This window comes from Indicator indicator, chromosome 5 (assembly GCF_027791375.1).
Source record: "Indicator indicator isolate 239-I01 chromosome 5, UM_Iind_1.1, whole genome shotgun sequence".
NCBI lineage: Eukaryota > Metazoa > Chordata > Aves > Piciformes > Indicatoridae > Indicator > Indicator indicator.
The window spans coordinates 16,395,294-16,416,551 of record NC_072014.1 but is presented as its reverse complement, the minus strand read 5'-3'; the positions used below and the strand labels follow the sequence as shown (position 1 = coordinate 16,416,551).

The following is a 21,258-nucleotide window of genomic DNA, read 5'->3' as shown; positions in this document are numbered from 1 at the left end:
ACATAATTAGCATTGTATATACTAAACATGAGTCTGAAGCAAATAAAAGTAATTGAATGCATAACTTCTCCCTTTATTAATAGCACAAAAAATGAAACTCAGTAGTGTGGGAGTACACTAAATTAACAATTCTTTCATTTAGCAGCAACAGCTGAGTCAGTGTCTTAATCACGTTAAAGTAACTTTTGTGCAGTGGGGAAGGAATCAAGGTGTATACATGAATGCCCAGTCCCTTTCAGACTAAGCACAATTATGATTACTCACTTATTCCAATCAAAATTGTCTTTTTTGCTGGGAAGAAGTGATGTCAGAGATGTGAATTAGGGTGGGGGGAAAAGCCTACTAGTGCATATTTATCTTTATTTATAAAGGTAAAGTTCTCCACCCACCCTGGGACTAGAACATCATCTTCCCTCCTCCTCATTGTCTTCCAGTATAGTGACTTTTGCTGCAGAAGATGCAAGGCTACAGATTCTGAAGATTACTGTCAATCAGGAGGAAACTGAAATCTGTTCCAGGCTCATGTTCAGTTGGTTTCTTACCCCTGTAAACAAGACAAACCATGCTGTGAGCTTTAAGAGGAGCTCACTGGGGATAGAACAAGGCATCCTTATTCATAACAAGTAGTTTTAACTCCCAGTATCACAGTATATCAGAGGCTGGAAGGGACCTCAAGAGATCATCAGGTCAAACCCCCCTGCCAAAGCAGGATCAGTTAGGGTAGTCTGCACAGGAATGCATCCAGATGGGTTTTGAAAGTCTCCAGAGAAGGAGACTCCACAACCCCCCTGGGCAGCCTGTTCCAGTGCTGTCACCCTCACTGTAAAGAAGTTTCTCCTCAGGTTGAGATGAAATCTGTGTTCAAGTTTGAACCCATTGTTTCTCTTTCCTATTGTTGTGAACCACCGAAAAGAGCCTGGCCCCTTCCCCTTGACACCCACCCCTCAGATATTTATACATATTGATGAGATCCCCTCAGTCTTTTCCTCTCCAGACTAAATAGCCCCAGGGATTTCAGTCTCTCTTCATACGGGAGATGCTCAAGTCCCCTAATCATCCTTGTGGCTCTCCGTTGGAATTCCTCCAGCAGGTCTCTGTCTCTCTTGAACTCCCTTCCTTGCCTGCATCCCAGGATGTATATCTTAGATTTACAAGTCAAGTTTATAAGACCAAAGATGAGAGTCATTTCCTTCTAGAGTTCAACTCATTAGGGCCAAACTGGCACACTCTGGACCTTCAGTAACAGAGCTGACTAGGGCCTCTTTCTGTGAACAGTAGCTATAGTTTGAAAACATTAAGTATCAATGGATGTAATGCCATAGCACTGACTGGCTAAGTTATACATCCTTTGTAGTGCTGTTGTACAGACTGCTCCTTTGGAGTATAAAGCAGTACTTACTTTTCCCAAAGAGAAATGGAGCAGAGGATTAAATAACTTCTGATGTGGGAGACAGGCAGCATCTGCCAGGAGTCTAACAGAAATCTCCTATTTGAAGGAAGATACCAATTTAAATGAAGCATTTACCTCAAAAACAGACGTGCTCCTGTCACTCCTTGCAAAGTGGCTTTGTCTCCTTCCACTAGCAGCATTGCACCTTCCCGCAAGCCCTGACGTAGGTGGAAACATGTAACATTATTTTCAAGCTATCTGAAAGGCTGGAATGCTTGTCACAAGCAGGCCTGTCTTAGAGCAGCTTGACATGACTGCAGGGAAGATTTTCTCATTTACCTATTTCTGATAAAGAAGCAAAGACAAAATTAGGTGAGTTATCTTGTTTTAGAAGCTGGCTTTCTTGTTTATTTTTTACTTTTAAAGGAGAAACCATTAAGGAGAAAAGTAGTGGGTTTTTTGCTACCACCATTCTTGGATCCTGTTTGGGCCTAGCAACAGCCAGCTGGATTTGTCAGAGCACAAACCTTACACTCCAAGCTTAAGCACAGGGACAGGAAACCTAGAGGTCCCACTTCCCCAGACAGACATACTGTAATTAAGAATGTATTACTGAATGAGCAAATTCAGAAGCCTACACTGATGAAAGCAAAACATGAAGAATGTGTGCAGAAAGATTAAAAGGAGGCACCACACCATCTGCATGCAGACCATTCCCCCAAAATATGGTGGACAGTGACTATAAAGATCAGAGCTGCCTGAAGTTACAGGTTTTGGCAACAGGACTCCAAACAGCTAATACGCATTTCACTTGTTCAAGCCCATTTTCTGCAAGTGAGCAAAATCCAAGGTTGAAGATCTCAGCAAGAACATAACTGGCCTTCCATGCCACTGTTCTGTAAGGCTTGGCAGGCAGGGAACCCACACTGAAAGCAAGAATGCATTTAAAATGTTTACCACACTGCAGCCATGAAGTTCATGACTGCCACTCACCAGAACTGGAGGGGTGTTTGGTTCTTCATGATACTGGCGAATTCTTTCCTCTCTTGTCTCCTGCAACAATGAGTGTAGATTTAGTGACTGAGGCAGCAAGGCAGGACATGGAGCTACCCAAGTGGCATGGCACTGAGCAATTTCATAGCATTAAACAAAGGAGGAGCTTCCTCTCCATCAGCAGGATTGACTTTAATACACATTTTACCTGTTATCAGTAGTAATTGCTGCCGATTGGTCAAAAAGTCGGAATCCCAGCCCTGAAAAGCCTTAAAACTTCCACTCAATTCATCCAGCCTTTTTTTTTTTTTTGTTTTTAGTATTCTATGTCCTCACCCTCAGAACAAGAGCACTGAGGAAGATGGTGGAAGCAAATGCCCAAGATCTCACCTACACCAAAGAGACAGTGGTGAACCATGGATTGCCACTGATTAAATATCTGCTTGTTTGTTCTCAAGTAGGTATTATACTAAAGAATTTTCTGCTGTGAACAGCTCTGTTTCCTGGGGCTTTGCTGCTGAACTGAGAAACAGTAGTTAAACCAAACCAGAAGGATTTGTTGGTAAGGAAGCAGGAACACAGCAAGGGCTTGGTGCAGCACAGAGCTTATGGTCACCTCAGAGAAACTGCAGAAGTTACCTATATGGAAAAGACCACCTGCTAGGGACAAGCTGGTGAAATGAGTACCTACAACTTCATCTGAATTCTAGAAGCACACCCTGATCTTCCCATCTCTGGGCTGTTAAATGATGCACCACAGGAGCTGCTGCTTGAGAAATTACCTCCTGACAGGCTATTCAAGAATCATCTCCTCCATACAGTGGAGATGGCAGTCTTTGTGCATGATGATTAAAGTGTTTTTCTTCCAGTGGCACTTGTACAGGTGCTTGCTCAGTACTGGACATTAGAGGGTGCATTCTCTACACTCGTGCCTATTTTCCTACATAAGATTGCATGCAATCTCAAGATCTCCCTGTTCTGATGGTTCCTTCAGACCTTTTGATATTTGAGCCTCTTAATATACTTTTCAGTTAGGTCTTCTCAAGCAGCAGGCAAAACAGACTATGGCTGGACTTCTGAGAAACATAGTGCATTGCATCTTAACACTTCAAGCTTCTCTCTCTTCTCCTCAATTCCATGCCAGGTATGAAGCAATGGTGTTTCAGACATTGCAAAATTTCTCTTTCTGAAAAACACTTTTTTCCACCTCAGTAATATTGTTGCCAACTCCTCCTCCCACTCAAAAAAAAAAAAAAGTTTTCGAAGGGAGTAAAATGGTCCATCCTCACTGACATTTGCTCTAGGGAGCAGCTGTTAGACATTCTATTGCTTTGTAAGGCCTCCCAAATGGACACTTGTTCCAGCTCTGCATTCTGGTTACTATGTTGGCTCTGGCATGCTTTACTTACACCCATGTGAGTACTTTTAACATCTGGGTCCAGGTAGTGGGGGTTAATATTAAAAGGAACTAAACCTAGGGCCTGCAGGGAAGGTGGGTAAACAATCGGCATGTCATTGGTAGTATTGATACTGATGGTTGCAACATTAGTTCCTGCGCTGGACCCCATGTAAGGGATCCCATCCTGAAAGACAAAAGCAATCATCAGTACACAGCATTGTAACTAAGAACTGCATTTTGTAACATCTTCTATCTGTCTCAGAGACTCAACAATCAGATCAGAACTTAGTCCTTCTAGCTCATCTCACTGCTTACTTTATAGGTATAAAACAGCATAATTCAGGTTTTTAGGTGGGCAATAATTTATACACATCATGGCCATCAGAGAACTAGCTGTTGCATGTCCTGCACTCACAACTCTCTGCCCCCATCACAAGAGAGAACACAGATCATCAGTGCATATATTGGACTTAACTATTACCGGGCGAGACTTGTCTACATCGAGTTACAGAAAATACCTTCTCTGTCTTTTAACTAGCTTCTGCAGAGAGTAGCATCACAGCATTAGCTTACCTGTACTGTGACCAGCTGGCTTAACACTAGTTCAGGCGTAACTACCCTATGTGTAGTACTATATACTGTGCTATACATGGAAGGATTCCACACAAACATGCAAGTATACAGATAATGCTGCACAATTTGTGAAAATAAGTTCTCTTGAGCAAGGTGATAGTAATATAATCAAACAGTTATTTAGACTTCACTGAGACTCAAATATTTACTGGCTTTTCTGCCCAGAACAGGCAGGGAGTATCTGTGTATTAAGATAGCTGAGTTAACCTTCGTGGCTGGCCCTTCCAAACATACTGTGCTTGAGTAAATCTGCTTGAAGTCATTTGACAGTTTAACATTACGAGGGGAACACTGTGGTTCTTTTCTCCTTCATGAATGGACTATTTTTGATATGCCTTACAAGATTCACCAGCCAGAATGGGGCTGCTGACTGGAAGGGCTCAATGGCACATTCATCACTCAACTCCAGGTCAAGGAGGTACCCACAATAATAACACCATTTTCAGTGTCAACAGGGCACTGTCTAAAAGGCATGTATTAATCTAACTCTATTGTCAGTTTATTAGTAGATAACCTGTAACTTGAACACATCTAGTATATATTAACAAAGTACAAAGTGAACACCTCACGCTGAAAACAGTTCGTTGCTCTTCATTGGTATTTTAAGTTGAGAGGCTTACTTCTAAGGTACTATGCAGCGTTGTACATCCCAAGGTCTTGTGGTCCTACATCTAAGAAACTGCCCTAGAAAGATAGATTTCTGACCTTAGTCTTTTCAGGCTTCAATAACTAAATGACAGCCTTATCTGACCATAGTTTTCAGTTCACCACATTTCATGAGATGGCTCAGCATTAGAAGTATATTAGAAACAAAGATATAGAATTAACTTGAATGAACAAATAGAATGAGCAGATGCTTATACACAAGACCCTGCCATTCTGACTTGGTCTAAGTTCTGTAGTTTTACCTCAAGAACTCTTTTCCTGATCTCCTGTATCAGACAGTTATCGTAGAGAGCTTTCAGGAGTCTGAATGTGTTCCCACCTCCTGCAGAAAGAGATTCCAACTTATTTAACATGCTTTCACCACCAATTTTAATTGAAGCCTTTACAAATGTGGCAGGCTCAATGATTTCTATGTTATATTCAGGGTACCCTGCTTTGAGCAGGAGTAAAACCAGAAGCTTCAGAAGAATGGTCATTGGGCAGGCCATGGGCTCCTGCCCCAAGTGATGCTGGGCATTTGAGAGCAGACACTTCCAGTACCCAGAACCATGGTATTAGGACTACACTCAGTGTGAGCATAGTAGCCCTGAATCTTCCTACACTTGATAAAGTGATGACACAGCTTTTAACACTGAAGTGCTGTTGAAACTAATAAAATGAAACTTACTGGAGATGAAGTTCCATTAATAAATCTCTCCAACTCCCTGCCTCACCACTACATTTAGAGTCTTACTATACTCAATTAAAAGTACAGTTTTGTTTAGTTTTCAATAATTTCTAGGACCAAATTTTAAATTATTGTCTCTACAGTGCCATGTCTAAGCAGGACTAACTCTGTGCACTATATAAATCCTCAATAGGAAGCAAGAGGTAAAACTTACCAATAAATATTGCTTCAGACTTCCTTACAGCTTCCACTGGATCACAAGATTCATGAATGCTGTCCAGTCCATAACCTTAAATGAAAAATATTTACCTTTGCCACTTCAGTTTGAAACAAGAATGTGGTATGTTCAGTCCCCCCTGCTCTAACCTTGTCCGTCCCCCTCCAAGACAAACGTCTCACCAGACAACCAGGGAAACTTCAGAGAATGCTACAACGCGAACCAGTGTATACATCCTACACTAGTGCAGGGCTTCTGCTGTACTAAGCAAATACCTGCTTGAAGGATATATGTGCTCAAAGAGCAGAGCCTTTCACTCAGCAGGTGAAGGCTGAGACACAAAGTCCTGCTGAATATACTAGCCATCTAGAAAACATGAGATGGCAAAAAACTGTCAGTCTTTAGCTTGGGTGCAAGTCTGAACAGGATGTACCATCATTGGTCTAGTATAAATGTCTGATCTGAGTATTTTTTTGGTAATGGTTAACATGTCTGGCTTCGACAGATTTGTCTTGCTGGGCTTCACCAAGTACAGAAACTGCCAGGAGAGCCTGGTGAACATGCACAACTGATATAGCAGCAATCTGCAAGACAAGGAGCAAAGTGTGCTGCCCAGGGAATTGAGTACTTATTATTACTAAAGCAACACATCCTAAGTTATCCTGTACAGTGATAGGTGGAGGTGTTGCTGTAGGCTGCTCTGGAAAGACCTTTGCTCAAAGCAAAGATCAGCTGCTGTTCATCATGGAAATATCTGGCTGGTTGAAGTGCATTACAGTAACGGTCTTCATTTATCAGCAGTAGCTGCATGGTTTGAGCAGAGGTTTAAGATGTACAGGAAGAGATGATCCCCCGTATAAGGAAGCTAAAAGGGTGCCACTTAATATTCAGGAATAAAAACTTCCTCCCTGAAGTGGTTAGAAGTGCTGAAGCAAGATTTCTTCCGGAGGCCTGTAATGCATCTCTGCTAGGCAGAAGTTAGCCAACAGCTCCCGGTGCTGCACTCGCTGCCACTGCTGACCCTGCCTTAAGCAAGGCCAGCCAAACCCCTCCCCACGGCTGCCTGCAGCACTAGCCAGTTCGGACTCCAGTAAAAGGCCCGGTGCAGAGATGCTCGCCTAAGGGCGCCCCCCGCCCCGTCCCTGTGCCCGCCTGGGTGCAGCCCGGCATGGACAGCCCGTGAGGCACAGCTGCCCCACAGCAAAGGCGGCATTTCCGTAGCAACTGCCCGAGGAGCAAGGCGCCCGGGGCGGGCCGGCCTTACCCAAGCTCTCAAACTTCTCCCTCGCAGTGCGGGCGTAGGCGTCGCGGTCGTGCAGCGCGTAGGGAACGAACAGCACCCGCTTCACCTTCCTGGCAGAAGAGAAGGGAGAGAGAGAGCACTTGGAGCCGTGCAGGGGTGGGCGGCCTGGAGCACACTCCGCAGCACCCGCCCAGCACTTACTCCCCGAGAAAGCTCTGAATTTGCTGCTGGCAGTGGCCCAGGTATCCCCCTCCATGCAGGGTAGAGTTGGAGACCAGCAGCAGGCGCCGCGGGCCTCCCATACCTCCCGGTGCCGCGACCGCGACTGGCGCGCTCAGTCCTGCCCGCCCTGCCCGGGCCCGGCCCGGCCCGCCTCTTCCTGCGCCGCCGGCGGGCTGCAGGGTGCGGCCCAGCCGCGCCTCTCCCGCTGCCTCGGCCCGGACATGCTGGACTTCGCTATCTTTGCCGTCACTTTCCTACTCCTTTTGGTGGGCGCCGTACTCTACCTCTACCCGGTAATGCAGCCGGCGGCGGGGGGCGGTGCAGGCCCGGCCTGGTGCCCGCTGCGGGCGGGCAGGGAGCAAGTGGCCCCAGTCGAGCCACCACCGCGTCCCGGGCGGCCCCTTCCCAGGGCCCCTGGACTTGGGTGGGGTTTCGGGTCCACCCTGGTAGTGCCCTCTGGCAGCGTCTGGGGGCTCAGGTCCAGCCGCGACGTGGCGGACGCCTGTGGGAGCGCTGCTTGTGCTAGACGGCCCCGCTGGCGGCAGGTCAGCCCGGCCCGCAGGCTCCGACCCGCCTCAAGGGCTGCGTACTCTGCAGAATCCCTCTTGGAAAGGCTTTCTCTTCTCGCCTTGCGGGTTTGCACGTGTGCAGATCTCCAGGATAAAATCTGAGTGTAAGATCCACGTTACAAACCTCACCCTTCAAATCGTTATGCAAGGATCTCTGATCTAACCAGATGACTAATCCTGGTTTAGACAGCGGGACCAGGCACACAAAGTTGATAAGCTTCATAAGCCTTAGCAGGTTTGAGGCCTGAAGATGCGGCTTGTCTGGCGTTTGTTTGATTTTAAGTAGTGTTGATGTGGAAAATCCATGGTTTCCACTGGAAGGTTGTGGGGCTTTCATAAAATCTTCAGTTCAAGGAGTTTGATGCATTTTCTTTCACTCTCTAGGCATCAAGGCAAGCATCAGGTATCCCCGGGCTGGCTCCAACTGATGACAAGTGAGTGGTTTCCATGTCCATGTAGATCAAGTTTGGTATCGGCAGAGAATGCTGTTCATGACCAGATAACTTTTTTGTGTCTATTAGGGATGGCAACCTGCCAGATATCATTGCCAGCAGCAGTTTGCATGAGTTCCTGGTGAATCTTCATGAGAAATATGGCCCACTGGTCTCTTTCTGGTTTGGAAGGCGTCTTGTCGTCAGCCTTGGCTCCATTGATCTCCTGAAACAACATATTAACCCCAACCGGTTGTGTAAGTGTTCTTTGCTTTGAGGCCATTTGTTCCTTCTGGCTTTGCTGGGCATCCTGTGTCAAATGAAGGTGGAGTTTCATTCCAAGTAGAAAGAAAATGAGACTTAATTTGCAGGTAACACAGTATTTCTGGTGTGTTGTTGGTCCTGCTTGTTGGATTTGAGTATCTGACCAAGAGCTGATCCTCTCCAGTGGCCATCAAGAAATCAGTATTCTTGTTTTTTACCTTCTCCCTGCAGGCAAATGTTTATGGAAAGCATCATGCTTATTAGTCACTTGAAAGAGCATGGTGAATATCCTGTAGCCACTTGGTACATGTTTTAAAAGCAGCTTGAAATACAATTTTAGAGGGGGAACTTTGTTAAATTAAGTCTGAAAACAGATGTGCTAGTTTGTGGTAGCTCCCTTGTGTGGTTCAGTTTGGAGGGGTTTAAGATATTATTTCAAGAAGTTTGTTAGCTTTTGGTTTTCTTTGTTGTGTAGAATTTTGTGCTGGAAACCTTTAATGATCTTCCAGTCAGTGGTACTGGTAGCTGACTTGACCATTTAGTCCTGGAATGGTATTTTAATCTATGGTATCAGCCTCTTAGGTGTGTGTTTTGCTTCCTAAGGTGATCACAGACAGTAAGTTAACTCAGGTGATATTTGGTTTTAATCAGTTTTCTTCTTACAAGATTGAATGAGGTGCTGGTTGCACACCTCTCAGCTGATCCTGTAGGCTGTCTTTAGGTATAGGTGGATATCTCAGCACCACTTTATGTTGGGGTTATGATGGGTAAGCTTCTTGTACAGTTGCACGACAGACTGAAAATAAAATGGTGACAATCTGAGAAAGGAGTAGGAGTTAATGAAAATCAGCAAGACACAGTGGATAGCAATGACACTCCAGAAGGTGGAAACCCACCCTGGAAGATCTGAATGCCCTCAAGGGTGTTTGGGGGAAATTGAGCAGACAGTCACTTTCTGAAATCTTACAGAAGCAGTGACAGGCCTCTCAGCAGGCAGGCTCTCAGAAATGTACTGAATTTGGGAGTACTCAAATATTGGGGAAAAACAAATGCAGTGCCTAGACTTCACTAGGAAATGAAGTGACTCAGGCATCTGCCTACAGAATAGTCTGGTGTCCTCTGTGTGAAGGGGTAAGCATTTTTTTTAAGGATTGGAATAAATAGGAAATGCATGTTGTGCTGCTTTGATAATTACACTTTAGACAAAGAAAATAATAAAATTGTGTTTCTGTTGCTTGGGTCATCAATTAATTAATATGGAGTTAATGGGATACAAGAAGTGAAAGAGGGAGCGAGGCTGGATTGTATTGTGAGGCTGGATGCTGGGTTGGGGAGGTGAGATACTCCCATTTATGTTAGCACTTGCCTGGATGGTGTCATGCTGGGATGTCTTGTCAACACAGGGAAGCACTGGAGTCCAGGAAAGCACTCTGAAAGTTTTGGAATGAGGAAGAAGATTTCCTTGTAGTGGAAAGAACAGTTACAATTTTGATATGCTAAAGATAAGGAAGAAATGAAGACCATGGAAGATCCAGTGGTTTTCTTTCATGTGCATCAGGAAAACTTTGTAGTTTCTGAAGCACAGCTCAGATTCCAAATTGCAAGGAGAGCAAGGCTTAGCTTCTTGGGCTTGCAGGGCTAAGGCTTGTGGCTTCTCCCAGATTTTGGCAAGGCACTCACTCTTTGGGCTAGTATTTATAGATTTCCCAAGACAATGATGGCCAATGACAAGATTAAGAGATAGAAACTTTTAATCTATAGAATCAGTTTTCTCCAAATGTGGCCAAAGGCACACACACCTGGCTCACTTTGACATCAGGGCATGTTCAGACAAGCCTGGGCAATGTGGGCAATCTCCTGGAAAAAACAGTCCTCCTGGCTCCTGCTCCATTGTCTAGTTCAGGGCATTTTTGAGGCTTTTGTCTCTTCAGGACAGGTAGTAAGTTGTCCAAGTAAGTTGTCCTCAGGTGGGAACTGTCTTGTATGTTTGTCTAGTAGCATAATGAGGCCCTGATCTCTGCTGGGAATCCTAGATAAATCCACAGTTGGTAGAATCATAGAATTGTTAGGGTTGGAAGGGACCTCAAGGATCATCTAGTTCCAACCCCCATGCCATGGGCAGGGACACTTCACACTAGATCAGGTTGCTCAGAGCCTCATTCAGCCTGGCCTTAAAAACCTCCAGCCTTGAAGTTTCCTAGTGTCTTAGAGGTTTCACTCTCCCTCTCGGAGAGATAACATATTGTGATAAAGAGTGAAAATACCCCTCTTGAAAACTCCCTGATTATTGCTTCCAAAGAGTACCTTAAAGATTCTGTCAGTTCTGCAAGGCCCACAGCAAAGTCTACAGAAAGGCAAAGCATATGCCATGCTTTATTGCACCGTTTTGCAGACACCCAATATACTTTAGCAAATGTTTTAAGTAGATGTGCCTGGTGGTGAAATTCAGAGGTTTAGAGGTTTTTGTCTACCTGAAGTGAGCCATGGATATGGAAGATGGAGGATATGTGATTCTGTCTGGTTTGTACACTGCTTCAAGTGTCTGTGGAAGGAAGATGGAAGGTAAGGTGGATAGAAGTAGAAAGCGTTCTGTAGCTTAGAGGGTTACTGTTTTCTCGAAGAGCTGCTGTGGTGGAGGCAGCCCTGACAGAGAGGTAGGTGTTAGTCTGAAAGAGCTCATCAGCAGGGAACTCAGTGCATGCAAGCAAAATTATGCAGGAGCAGCAGGGTGTCAAATCAGGTTTTCTGGGGCTGCGAGGCAAGATAAGGAGTGCAGAGCTGATGTGTTTTGTGTGTACAGCCATAGTTAGGGCCGGTGGGGTGTACCAGAATTCAAGGAGGAATGTGCTAGAGGGGCTGTAGATAGGTTAGAGGAGAAGGAGAAATAGTATGCTACTCCCACTGTTGACAGCAAATTACTGGCACAACCAGCTGGAAACTGGCAAGCTGGGAATAAGCTTCCAAGGTGTTACTACTAGTGAGTTACTTGGTAGAGCCAGCAGACAACCTCTGTGGGGGGGAGCTAATCACAGGATAGTATCCTGACACAGAGAAGAGATCCTATGAGGTCTCAGTCCACTCTGAGCAAGAGAAACTTGACACCCCAAAGAGACTGTTCCAAGGGTAAAGGAGCTATGCCTTGCTCACTGCCTAGAAGTAGCAGTACCCTACTGAAGAGGTTGCAGCGTTCATCTTCCTTTTGTGGCATGATTGCCTGACTTTCAAATGTCATTTCCTTTATTGGCTTTCAGTGGATCCCTTTGAGACAATGCTGAAGTCCCTCCTGGGGTACCAGTCCAGCCTGAATGGGAATGCAGGAGACAGCCACATAAGGAGAAAGCTGTATGAAAATGGTGTGACCATGTCCTTGCGAAGTAACATTGCTCTCATCCAGAAGGTGTGTAACTGCCTGTGTATAGCAGAGAAATCCTTGTGGCTCACAAGGGAAAGTTTAGTGAGAACAATGACTAGGATTAAGGAGCTGCCTTCAAATTGGTGCTGGAACTATAAGCACCTGAGACAGCAAACAGCTTGATGTGAATATTTGGTTTCTCTTAGCTACAGTGGGTTAAGGGGAAGGGCTGAGCTTGGTGACCTTTTATGCCAAGATACCAGATGCAGTTAAAGATACCAGAGCATCTTGATTATAGATTTATTTCCCAGGACTGGTGGGAGGAGCGAGGAATCAGCTGTTGAAACAAACAGCTGAAGAACTGTTCTGTTGACTCAGGCAGAATATGGTCTGTTTTACAGTCCGGAGCTACTAGTATTAAAAGTTTCTTTTGTGACAAGAGGGAACAAGAGAGGAGGATGGAGGGGAAGCCTATTGGGGGAAATCATTGGGAAGAGGCAGAACGTTTGAGATTAAAATGTTATTGTTTAACAATGGAAGCAAACCCTGAGTAGCTTTATTTCATAGCTGTGGCAGTGTGGTCTGCCTGAGGAACTGGGTGGGAGTCGCTTCAGAGTATATTTGGTAAATAGGCTGCTGATACTAGTGCCAACTAATGGTTCCTCCCCTTTCAAGCTATCAGAAGAGTTGCTGGCCAAATGGCTCTCTCTGCCTGAGGCACAACATGTGCCACTCTGCCAACACATGCTGGGCTTTGCCATGAAGTCTGTCACACAAACAGCTATGGGCAGCAGCTTTGAAGATGACCGGGAAGTCATCCGATTCCGCAGGCACCATGATGCAGTAAGTGTCACAAGGAGCCAGGAAATCTCCTATAACTTTTTTCCATGCCCAAAGCACATGGCATGTTTCTGTGTAGTTTAGCACAAGCTGCTGCTGAAATTTGAACATGGCTAGCACTAAGTGTAAGAGCTTGAGGGCTCTGCCTCAGTTGTCCCAGGATGAAACTCACAGAAGGATGCTACTGCTGATCCTGGAGTCATTACTCTGAGGTGTTTCTTAAAAGATACATGGGGATCTGGAACCTTGATCCAATGGCAGTTGAGAGGCATTCAGTACCTAAGTCAGTTAAACTCTACTGGGAATGCCAGTGGAACCTTCTCCTTTTCAAAGTTCTTCTAAAGGCTCTCTGACATTGTGGAGAAAGAAAAATCTAAGGAGGTGCCACATTTTGTCCAAATCTGTGGGTGACAGAATGGGAAAGAAACAGTTCAATTTTCCATTGAAGATTTCCATGCCTTGTCCCCTGCAGTTGTAATTACAGTTTCATTTCAACTCAGTTTCAGCTATCATAGGTGGAATGAGACATGATGTCCTAAAGAGGAGGCCAGTTCTGTATTCACAGGAAATCTAAATTTTATTTGATATTTCCGTTTTCCCGAATAAGGAAGACTGGAAGAGTCCCAGCAGTCTCAGCCTGCACTGAGTGATGGTGTTCTTCTCTCTGTCCTTCTTTCAGATCTGGTCAGAGATTGGGAAAGGTTTCTTGGATGGGTCCCTTGACAAAAACATGACTAGGAAGAAACTCTATGAAGACGGTAGGTTCCTCCTAAAATCATAGTATTCCTTTCACATTGGATTAATACTTTGAGTTAGCTATCATATGGAAGCACTTCATTTGTGCAGCTCTTGGCTTTTCTGCAGAGTTGGTCATTGTGCCATAAGATACCAGATGTGTCTTTACTCTCACATAAGATCATTGTTTTGGAGTTGAGTGACAAGCCTCCCACCGCACAAAATGTTTCTAGGCCTAGAACTCTAGTTCCAGGTCTAGCTCCGAAAGAGGATCCTGAAACTATCAGTGTGTGCTTGCTCCCCTTCTGTTCTGTGGCCTAGCATTGACTTTTGACCTTTCTTGGAGTTAGACAACTGTGCTAGGTGGAGACAGCTGGAGCTGCTTGGTTTGGCTGCATGGTCATTCTTACGATGCACCATTTGGTGAATGTGCTGCCAGACAGTTTGCTCATGGGCTGGAAGACACAAGCACAGAGGTGCTGCTTTGATGGATACTTGCCACATGATAGCTTCTGATGTGCTGTTCCAAGGTAACATGATTTTCAGGTCTGCTGTGGCGATGCTTTCATTTTTTCATATATTTCATAGTGAGTTATTTTTCGATTGTCCTGTCCTTTTTGTGTTAATAGTTAAACCCTTTCAGTACTGATTGGTAAGATGTTAGACAAAAGTAGCTTGTATCTAGAACTAAGGATTTGCTTGTAAATCCTCCAGACTCAGTGTTTACTTTGTCTTGCTGGTTCTGTGAGTTTCAGAGCCTGAGGACAACTGCCCTGTTAAAATGGGCTTCTGCCGTGGGCACCTGTTGAGGTCTGTACCTGAGTTATGGTAGGATGTTAGTAAGGCTTGGTATTTCAGTGTTTCTGGCCTTTCTCTGCAAAGAGGAGGAAGGAAGGATAGTTCTAAAATGAGGGAGCTGAGCTGGGCCTTGGTAAATTGAATTTCAGATCCAACTTCTGTTTCATGTTTCCTGGATAGTCTTGAGTAGGTCATTTAAATCACACAGCCAGTGGCATTAAGGTTTGTAACTTTCCTCAGTTTCCACAACAGCCACCAGAATTTACACAGCCAAATATCTTCAGAAGTGTGGACTCTCTGAGCCAAAACACTCCCATGTTTTCTCCTCCCTTCTCTGTTTATGCAGACTCTTTAGCACAGAGCCATCTTCTTGCACCATGTTTGTAGAATGCCTCACAAGATGGGGTCACCATCAGTGACTGGAGGTACTATAACACTTCAGTAATTGAACTAGTGTTGCCTGGCTCACACATTTTTCATGGAGGGCTGATTAACCATTTTCTGATGGTTCAGCACTACTTGTTACTTCACTTCCCCTAATGTGATTTCAGCTCATTGAGTACATCTCAGTTACACCTGTAAGGGTGATGTTTTGTAGGCAGCCCGTCTTACTTGGTTCCTACATTTTCAGCTAAACTGGAGATACTGCTTTGCAAATTGACAGTAACATCTAACAGAAGCTGCTTCTGTAAGTGAGCCCAGCAGGGACAGCTGGTCTGAAAATTTGCTTGGGGAGATGGATTTGCTTCTCTGCAGCAGTCAGGAAGACCAGGTTTTAAAGTAAACATTTCTTTTTGCTTCCAAAGCTCTGATGGAGATGGAATCCACCTTAAGGAAAGTTACCAAGGAGCGCCGAGGCAGATCATTCAACAGGCATGTCTTTATAGACACCTTGCTGCAGGGGAGCCTGAGTGACCAGCAGGTCTGTGCAGCTGTTATGGCATTACACAGTAAGGGAGTTTTGCTGGGAGGGCAGCTCATTGCATTGTAGCCTTTCATTATTTTTTTTACATCTTGGGTCAGATTCCTTACTATAGTTGAATTCCTTGGTTTTTTTTTCTACTCCTGCAATGTTTAATTGTATTTGACTTTGGTAGCTTTCCTTGCCACTGCTTCATTGCTGTTTTTGTGAACCAGAAGTATGTTAGTATTAAGCATGTCTCATGTACCATTCCAGTGGAAGTTCTACAGAGTCCAGTCCTTCTAGGTGTATTTCTTGCCCTCTGCACTAAAGGGATTTGATATGCTTCAGTGGAGAATGTGCTACTTCTTTTTTTATCTTTACAGTCTTACAGACTTTATTCTCTAAAGTAGATTTTATTTCCTAGATTCTGGAAGATACAATGATTTTCTCCTTGGCAGGATGCATAATCACTGCTAACTGTAAGTACAGATTGTTTGCAACTTTCCATCTTTACACTCAGCTGTCTAAAACTGTCTGTGAGGGTATCTGAGGCTAATAAAAATATATTCATTGTTCTTTTCCTCCTAAGCTACAGATGTATAGAAGCAGCTAATTTTTACATCAGACTCTCAACAGAGCTTCACAGCTGGTGAGCTGAAACTAATCTGTGTTTTACAACCTTCCCAGTCTTTTGGTGAACCTTAGAATTTCTTCCCACAACTGATGCTAAATTTGATGACAAAGCACCAAAAGACGTAAACCACAGAGATCATGTTGTAAAATAGATTATGGCACATGGGAAGGAAATTAGAGCATAATGCTGGAATCTGTCTGCTTTGAAGTTTGGGAGGATAGGTGTGTTGCATGTGTGGAAGACTTTCAAAGGAGTTACTTTGGGATTTGTGCAAAGATCATGGGGGAAAAAAGCAAAACCAACAGCAAGCAAAATAAACAGCAGGCGTGGAGCTGTGTAAAATCTCTTATGATACTGGGTTCATTATTAGGTCCTGTATCTTAGCCGGTGGGGCTGGAACTCCAAAGAAAATCTTCAAGGTACAGCTGGGTGTTAAAGAATCTGGAAAGTCAATTTGGCAACTCTGATGATACTTCTCATCAGAGAATATCCTCGCTATGTGCTCCAGGAAGACTTATTTTAAGGGCCTTGATTCCTCAAGGATTCTAGGTAGTTCTTACAAATAGACACTTAGGAGTGGTACATTTCCTTGTACCTTTAGGGAAACTGCATCTTACATTCTTATTTCTTATGCAAGGTTTCTTTTTCTCTCTGCTACTGAAGGTATCTTTTGACTAACTTACAAAGTAGATGTAGAGGAGACAAGTGCTGGCCAGCACGCTGGAGAAAGCTCTACTGTTCTTGTTTTTCCATGTCAGAAGCCCCAGATGTTGCCACCTGGAGCACACACTTGTGATATGCTGAGGAAGCCCCCTCTGATGCTTTGGACAAACTAGCCTTTCATCTGCCTGGTTGGTCTAATAATTGTGGTTCCCCAGAGTTTGCTGAGCTGTGTGATCCCTTCCCCGGAGCTGTGAGGCTGAATGGCTCAGTCTCTTGCACAGTTCCATAAGCTCCTCATAGCATTGGAAAGAGAATTTTAGCTTGCAAGGTACCTTGTTACACCGGAGTTCAGCCTCTACTCCTACCACTGAATACGGAATCAGTATAGCCTGCTGTGAACAGAGGTCCTCCTTTTCTGGGTCAAAAGGAATGTTGCAAATACAGGAAGTAAGAAAACAATGCAGTTTGTAAAGGACTGAATTTTCAGTCTTATCTTGATTTCTTCCCCAGTGTGCACCTGGGTGGTCTACTTTCTGACAACCTCGGAAGATGTTCAGCAGAATCTCTACAAGGAGATGGACCATGTTTTGGGAAAGGGGCCAATTACACATGAGAAAATTGAGCAGCTCAGGTGGGTTATGAGGTTCTCATGGTGGGAGCAGAGGCTTCATGTGCTGGAGCCTGATAGCCAGCCTATATTTGACCAGGAGAAAGCATGCAAAAGCTACTCTTTATTTTTTTCCTGAAAGTGATCAATGCACAAGATGACTTTCAGCACAGAGAGAATTTGTTGTAGGGCTCCAGACATAAGGATCAAGCTGCGCTCTTCAGGGTATCTATATGAAACCCTTTAGGATATATTTAGAGAGAAAGCATGGTATAGTCTTTCCAAAGGGTCACAGAACTAGGATGACTGCTTAACGGTGTGCCTTTATTTTTCATGCATCTGTTGGTTCAACTGAGTGTATTTTGTATTTGGATTAGCGTTGGAGTTTCAGTAAAGGAGTGTTGAGTATGTGGGCTTCTTGCTGCTGCTTGTATGGATGACAGGTGCAGGCAAAGGGCTGCTGTGTTCGTGATTTTCAGCAGTTAGTTTTGTTTAAAATATGAAAAGAAGTGTGGGAAAGAGGGATTTCAGTAATCTTCACTAAAAGTTGATAATTCAATCTAATGCTTCTGTGAATGATGCTGGGACTCCTTTCCAGAAAAAATGAAGTGCCTCACTGAGGCTTGAGACAGCTGCAGGAGCAGACTGTGACCCTAAATGCTGCTGGTCACTCAGCTTTCCTTGCTGTCACAAGGACAAGGACAAACTGGGACAGTTAAACTTACCAAGTCTTAATGGTTGCAGATACTGTCGGCAAGTCCTGTGTGAGACAGTGCGAACAGCAAAGCTTACTCCCATTGCTGCACAGCTTCAGGAGCTGGAGGGCAGAGTCGACCAACATACTATCCCTAAAGAGGTAGGGCAGTACTGGGAGAACTAGGTCACTCTCTTTTTCTGAAAGGAAATTTTCTGATTCCTGTTCTTGTAGAGGGGTGAGACAGGAAGAGCATTTCTTCTGATGCTTTTGAACCTGAGCAGCTGCTCTGTCATCTGGAAGTACAGTTTGGCTCAAAGTTTGCCCAGCAGCTCTTCTGTGGGAGAGGCTCTGGGAATTCATGTTCTCTTGCTGAGCAGATTTGCTACCACCTCTAGGTCCACTAGGAATGAATCAACTTTTGAAGGGGCTTATGGGATCAGTTGTGTGTGAAAGAACATGATTTTGGGCCTGATCATATGACTAATATTTTCCACACAACGTGGTACCTTCCATTGCAGAAAATAAAGTAATCCATACATGCATGCCAGCAAGAGTAGAGGAATGGAATCAGACCCTCTTTAATCACCACCAGTTGCAACATAGGCCTTAAAAGTTGAAATCCTAACACATGGACATGGATTGTGGAAATCTGTAGATGAATATAGCATATTAGCTTTCAAAAGTAGCTAATAAATGTGAACAGTCTACAGAATAATTGTCATCCAGCAGGGCTGTCCAGAGGTGTCTCTGTTTCTGCGTTTGTTCTGCTCTGATGTACATGTCCTAATTCTCTTTGCAGACACTTGTGCTGTATGCTCTTGGTGTGATGCTGCAGGATAGTTCATCGTGGCCATCACCATACAAGTATGTAGAATCAAGAATTTTATTGCAACTAATTCCTTTTAAAAATTTTCCATAGATGTTACAGCACAGCCTGTTTGGTTGCAGGCCTGCTTTAAGCAGATTTTGAAGATGAAAGGCAGTCTGTAAGAAAATCAGTTTATGAAGGTCTTGGTTTGTTTGTCTCCATGAATAGGATTTTGGAGCAATTCAAGTAATGATCCTCCCATGTTCCAGTCTGCGTGTGCCCGAGTGTATTTGTTAGAGTTGAACAAAAACCTCTTTTGCACACGCATTCTTTTTCAGGTTTTCTGTGAAAGAGAAACAGTGATTTGAATGGCTTTGGAGCCACTGCTTCTCATCATGAAACAGTGATGTAAGGGAGAAAATGTCAGTCTGAAGTTTCATTTTTTGCAGCGGGGTGGGAAATGCTACCTCATTACCTCTAGCTATGAAAACAAAACTGCATCCAGGCCAGAATTTCAGACGATAAAGAAAAAAATTGCTGTAACTTTCTCTGGCCTCCAGGTGGCAAATATTAACATGTATCTGACTTCACTTGGGCTGGGAAAGAAATGTGGGTCAGTTATTCTAGACATAAAGGACAAACAGCTGAGATGTGGGAGAAGGAATAGAGCCTTTGGAACAGCATTTGTCCTCTCCTGCAAGTGCATCTTGGCAAGAATTGCCTGCTAGGACACTCTGGCTAGGAAGGATATGCTGTGGCCTCATAGGAGGGACAGTGAGGGCTGCTATGAACAAAGTGTATTTATTCCAAGGAGAAGGAGGTTGATGTTTAGCCTGAGGCAGATGTGTATTACTGTGGCAGAGACAGGAGATCAGTTCTTTGTTATCTTTTCACATATCTACTCTACAAAAACGTGTGTGGCAGTTCACCCTCCCTGTGTTTTCCCTAGGCAGCTGTATTTTTTTGCTATTACAACATTTCTAATTTAGCACTACAGTTCATGGGGAATGTAAGTTTGATACTGGCTTTAGAAAGAGTTAGCATCCACATGTCCTTTCACCTTGGTAGAAACAGAGCTTGGATGTTTAAGCATGGAGCCAAAGGCTTGAAGTATATGCAGAAAGTGAAAGATCCATCCATCAGACTTCCTGATGGTGGTTATATATTTAAATGGAATGATACCTTATTAGCCTCCCTATGGTTAGTTGATAATGGGAATCTTGTTTTAACTCATGCCAGCCTTGGGTAATAGTTTTCTCACAGCCTCCACCATCCTAATGCTGAAAGCTCCTTTTCTCACTTGAACGAGTCACCAGCTTCCCTCCCCAGTACATACACATACACACACCAGCTGCTTGAAGAAAAGGGTGAGGGCAAGGAGAAAAGGCAAATGTTTTGAAAGTAAGAGAGGAAAGGACACAAGTGGGGAGAGAGAGACAAATCAGACTGTGTGTGTCCTGGAGGAGAGTAGAGGGCAGGTAGCAGCATCAGCTCAGCTACACGCTCAAGCTGAATACCTGTTGCTGAGAGGTAATGCAGGTTAGTTCCAGCCCTGTGTCACACTAACTCAGTTTATGAGGATTTTGACCAAGATGGGACACAGCTGACTGGCTGGGATCATAGATGAAGTTGCTTTCTTGTTGGAGTTGCCAGCAAGATCTAGAAAGACCAAGTTAGTGAGACTCTGTTTTGTTGGCAGTTTCTTGTGTATGTGCCTGCACAGAAAGCCTCCACGAGTTTCTTTCTTTCATAGGTTTGACCCAGAGAGATTTAATGATCAACTGGCCATGAAAAACCTCTCCCTGTTGGGTTTTTCAGGAAGCCAAGAATGCCCAGAGTTGAGGTGAGTATAGGAAAGGTCTTTGTGTGTCTCTGTGGCAGACAGGAGAGAAGAGGCTTTCAGTTTCTTCTTGCAGCTGCTGAGACAGTCCAAGATGGCAGTTGTCTTCAGTCAGATTTACATCACAGCAAGGGTTTCGTTCTTCTGCCTCTTCCCTCAGGTTTGCTTATATGGTGGCTACAGTTCTGCTCAGCGTCCTGGTAAGGAAACTGTATCTCCACCCAGTGAAAGGGCAAGTCATGGAGACCAAATATGAGCTGGTAACCTCACCAAAGGAGGAAGCCTGGATAACGGTGTCTAAGAGAAGCTAAGAGCAACCAAAACAAGGGACTGAAAGTGCCAGCAGTGAAGTTATGAGCAAGGGTCTTACAGGGAATTGCTGGTACCACACTGCTTCAGCCAAAGATTTTTACATTCAGATTTTGTTACCTTCCATGTTCTTAACCACATGCCTCCCTCATGTACTTTTTCTAACTCAACTAATAGTCATATTAAAGTAGATTTAATCTGTCTGCCTTTTTACATTTGCTTTTGGATCTCTGGTCAAATCATTGCAAAGGGAGGAACAAAATCTTGCAGTGCTATATGTATGAGATATTTGGTGTTTGCTAATCAAAGGCTAGACCTCTGGTTAATCCAACCTCTTTCCAAGAGCAGCTAGAGCTGGAGAAATGTGCCTGTCTTAT

The 21,258-nt window shown here is 44.3% G+C and overlaps 2 protein-coding genes across 4 annotated transcripts; one reads left to right on the top strand and one right to left on the bottom strand.

The window, feature by feature from the left end:
- Positions 1 to 348: 348 nt before the first annotated feature.
- On the bottom strand, positions 349 to 7,510 carry LOC128967166 (alpha-aspartyl dipeptidase-like). The gene is made up of 8 exons (XM_054381207.1): positions 7,410 to 7,510; positions 7,230 to 7,318; positions 5,963 to 6,037; positions 5,324 to 5,403; positions 3,793 to 3,966; positions 2,384 to 2,443; positions 1,526 to 1,608; positions 349 to 544 (listed from the first exon to the last, which is right to left on the bottom strand). The coding sequence occupies exons 1-8, from the start codon at positions 7,508 to 7,510 to the stop codon at positions 466 to 468; spliced, it is 741 nt and encodes a 246-aa protein (XP_054237182.1). The 3' UTR covers positions 349 to 465.
- Positions 7,511 to 7,651: 141 nt separating this feature from the next.
- Positions 7,652 to 21,036, top strand: LOC128966980 (cytochrome P450 20A1). 3 transcript variants are annotated; one of them, XM_054380949.1, is made up of 13 exons: positions 7,652 to 7,723; positions 8,384 to 8,433; positions 8,521 to 8,687; positions 11,946 to 12,091; positions 12,722 to 12,889; positions 13,566 to 13,644; positions 15,226 to 15,341; positions 15,748 to 15,802; positions 17,131 to 17,251; positions 17,972 to 18,083; positions 18,724 to 18,788; positions 20,486 to 20,575; positions 20,733 to 21,036. In XM_054380949.1, exons 1-13 carry the CDS (start codon positions 7,652 to 7,654, stop codon positions 20,881 to 20,883), a joined length of 1,392 nt encoding a protein of 463 aa, XP_054236924.1. In that variant the 3' UTR covers positions 20,884 to 21,036. The 3 variants fall into 3 exon arrangements, with proteins under 3 accessions (XP_054236924.1, XP_054236922.1, XP_054236925.1); XM_054380947.1 differs by having other exon boundaries at positions 12,722 to 12,893; positions 13,534 to 13,644; XM_054380950.1 differs by lacking the exons at positions 7,652 to 7,723; positions 8,384 to 8,433; positions 8,521 to 8,687; positions 13,566 to 13,644; positions 15,226 to 15,341 and having other exon boundaries at positions 11,955 to 12,091.
- The last annotated feature ends 222 nt before the right edge of the window (positions 21,037 to 21,258 follow it).

Excerpts from the sequence above, each read along its gene's own strand:
- LOC128967166 (XM_054381207.1), bottom strand. The coding sequence starts at position 7,510 with ATGGGAGGCCCGCGGCGCCTGCTGCTGGTCTCCAACTCTACCCTGCAT. Across the intron at positions 5,404-5,962 it reads GTCTGAAGCAATATTTATTG|GAGGTGGGAACACATTCAGA; the intron begins GTAAGTTTTACC and ends CTCTTTCTGCAG. Across the intron at positions 545-1,525 it reads GGAGCACGTCTGTTTTTGAG|GGGTAAGAAACCAACTGAAC; the intron begins GTAAATGCTTCA and ends TCTTGTTTACAG.
- LOC128966980 (XM_054380947.1), top strand. The coding sequence starts at position 7,652 with ATGCTGGACTTCGCTATCTTTGCCGTCACTTTCCTACTCCTTTTGGTG. Across the intron at positions 8,434-8,520 it reads CTGGCTCCAACTGATGACAA|GGATGGCAACCTGCCAGATA; the intron begins GTGAGTGGTTTC and ends TGTGTCTATTAG. Across the intron at positions 12,092-12,721 it reads ACATTGCTCTCATCCAGAAG|CTATCAGAAGAGTTGCTGGC; the intron begins GTGTGTAACTGC and ends TCCCCTTTCAAG.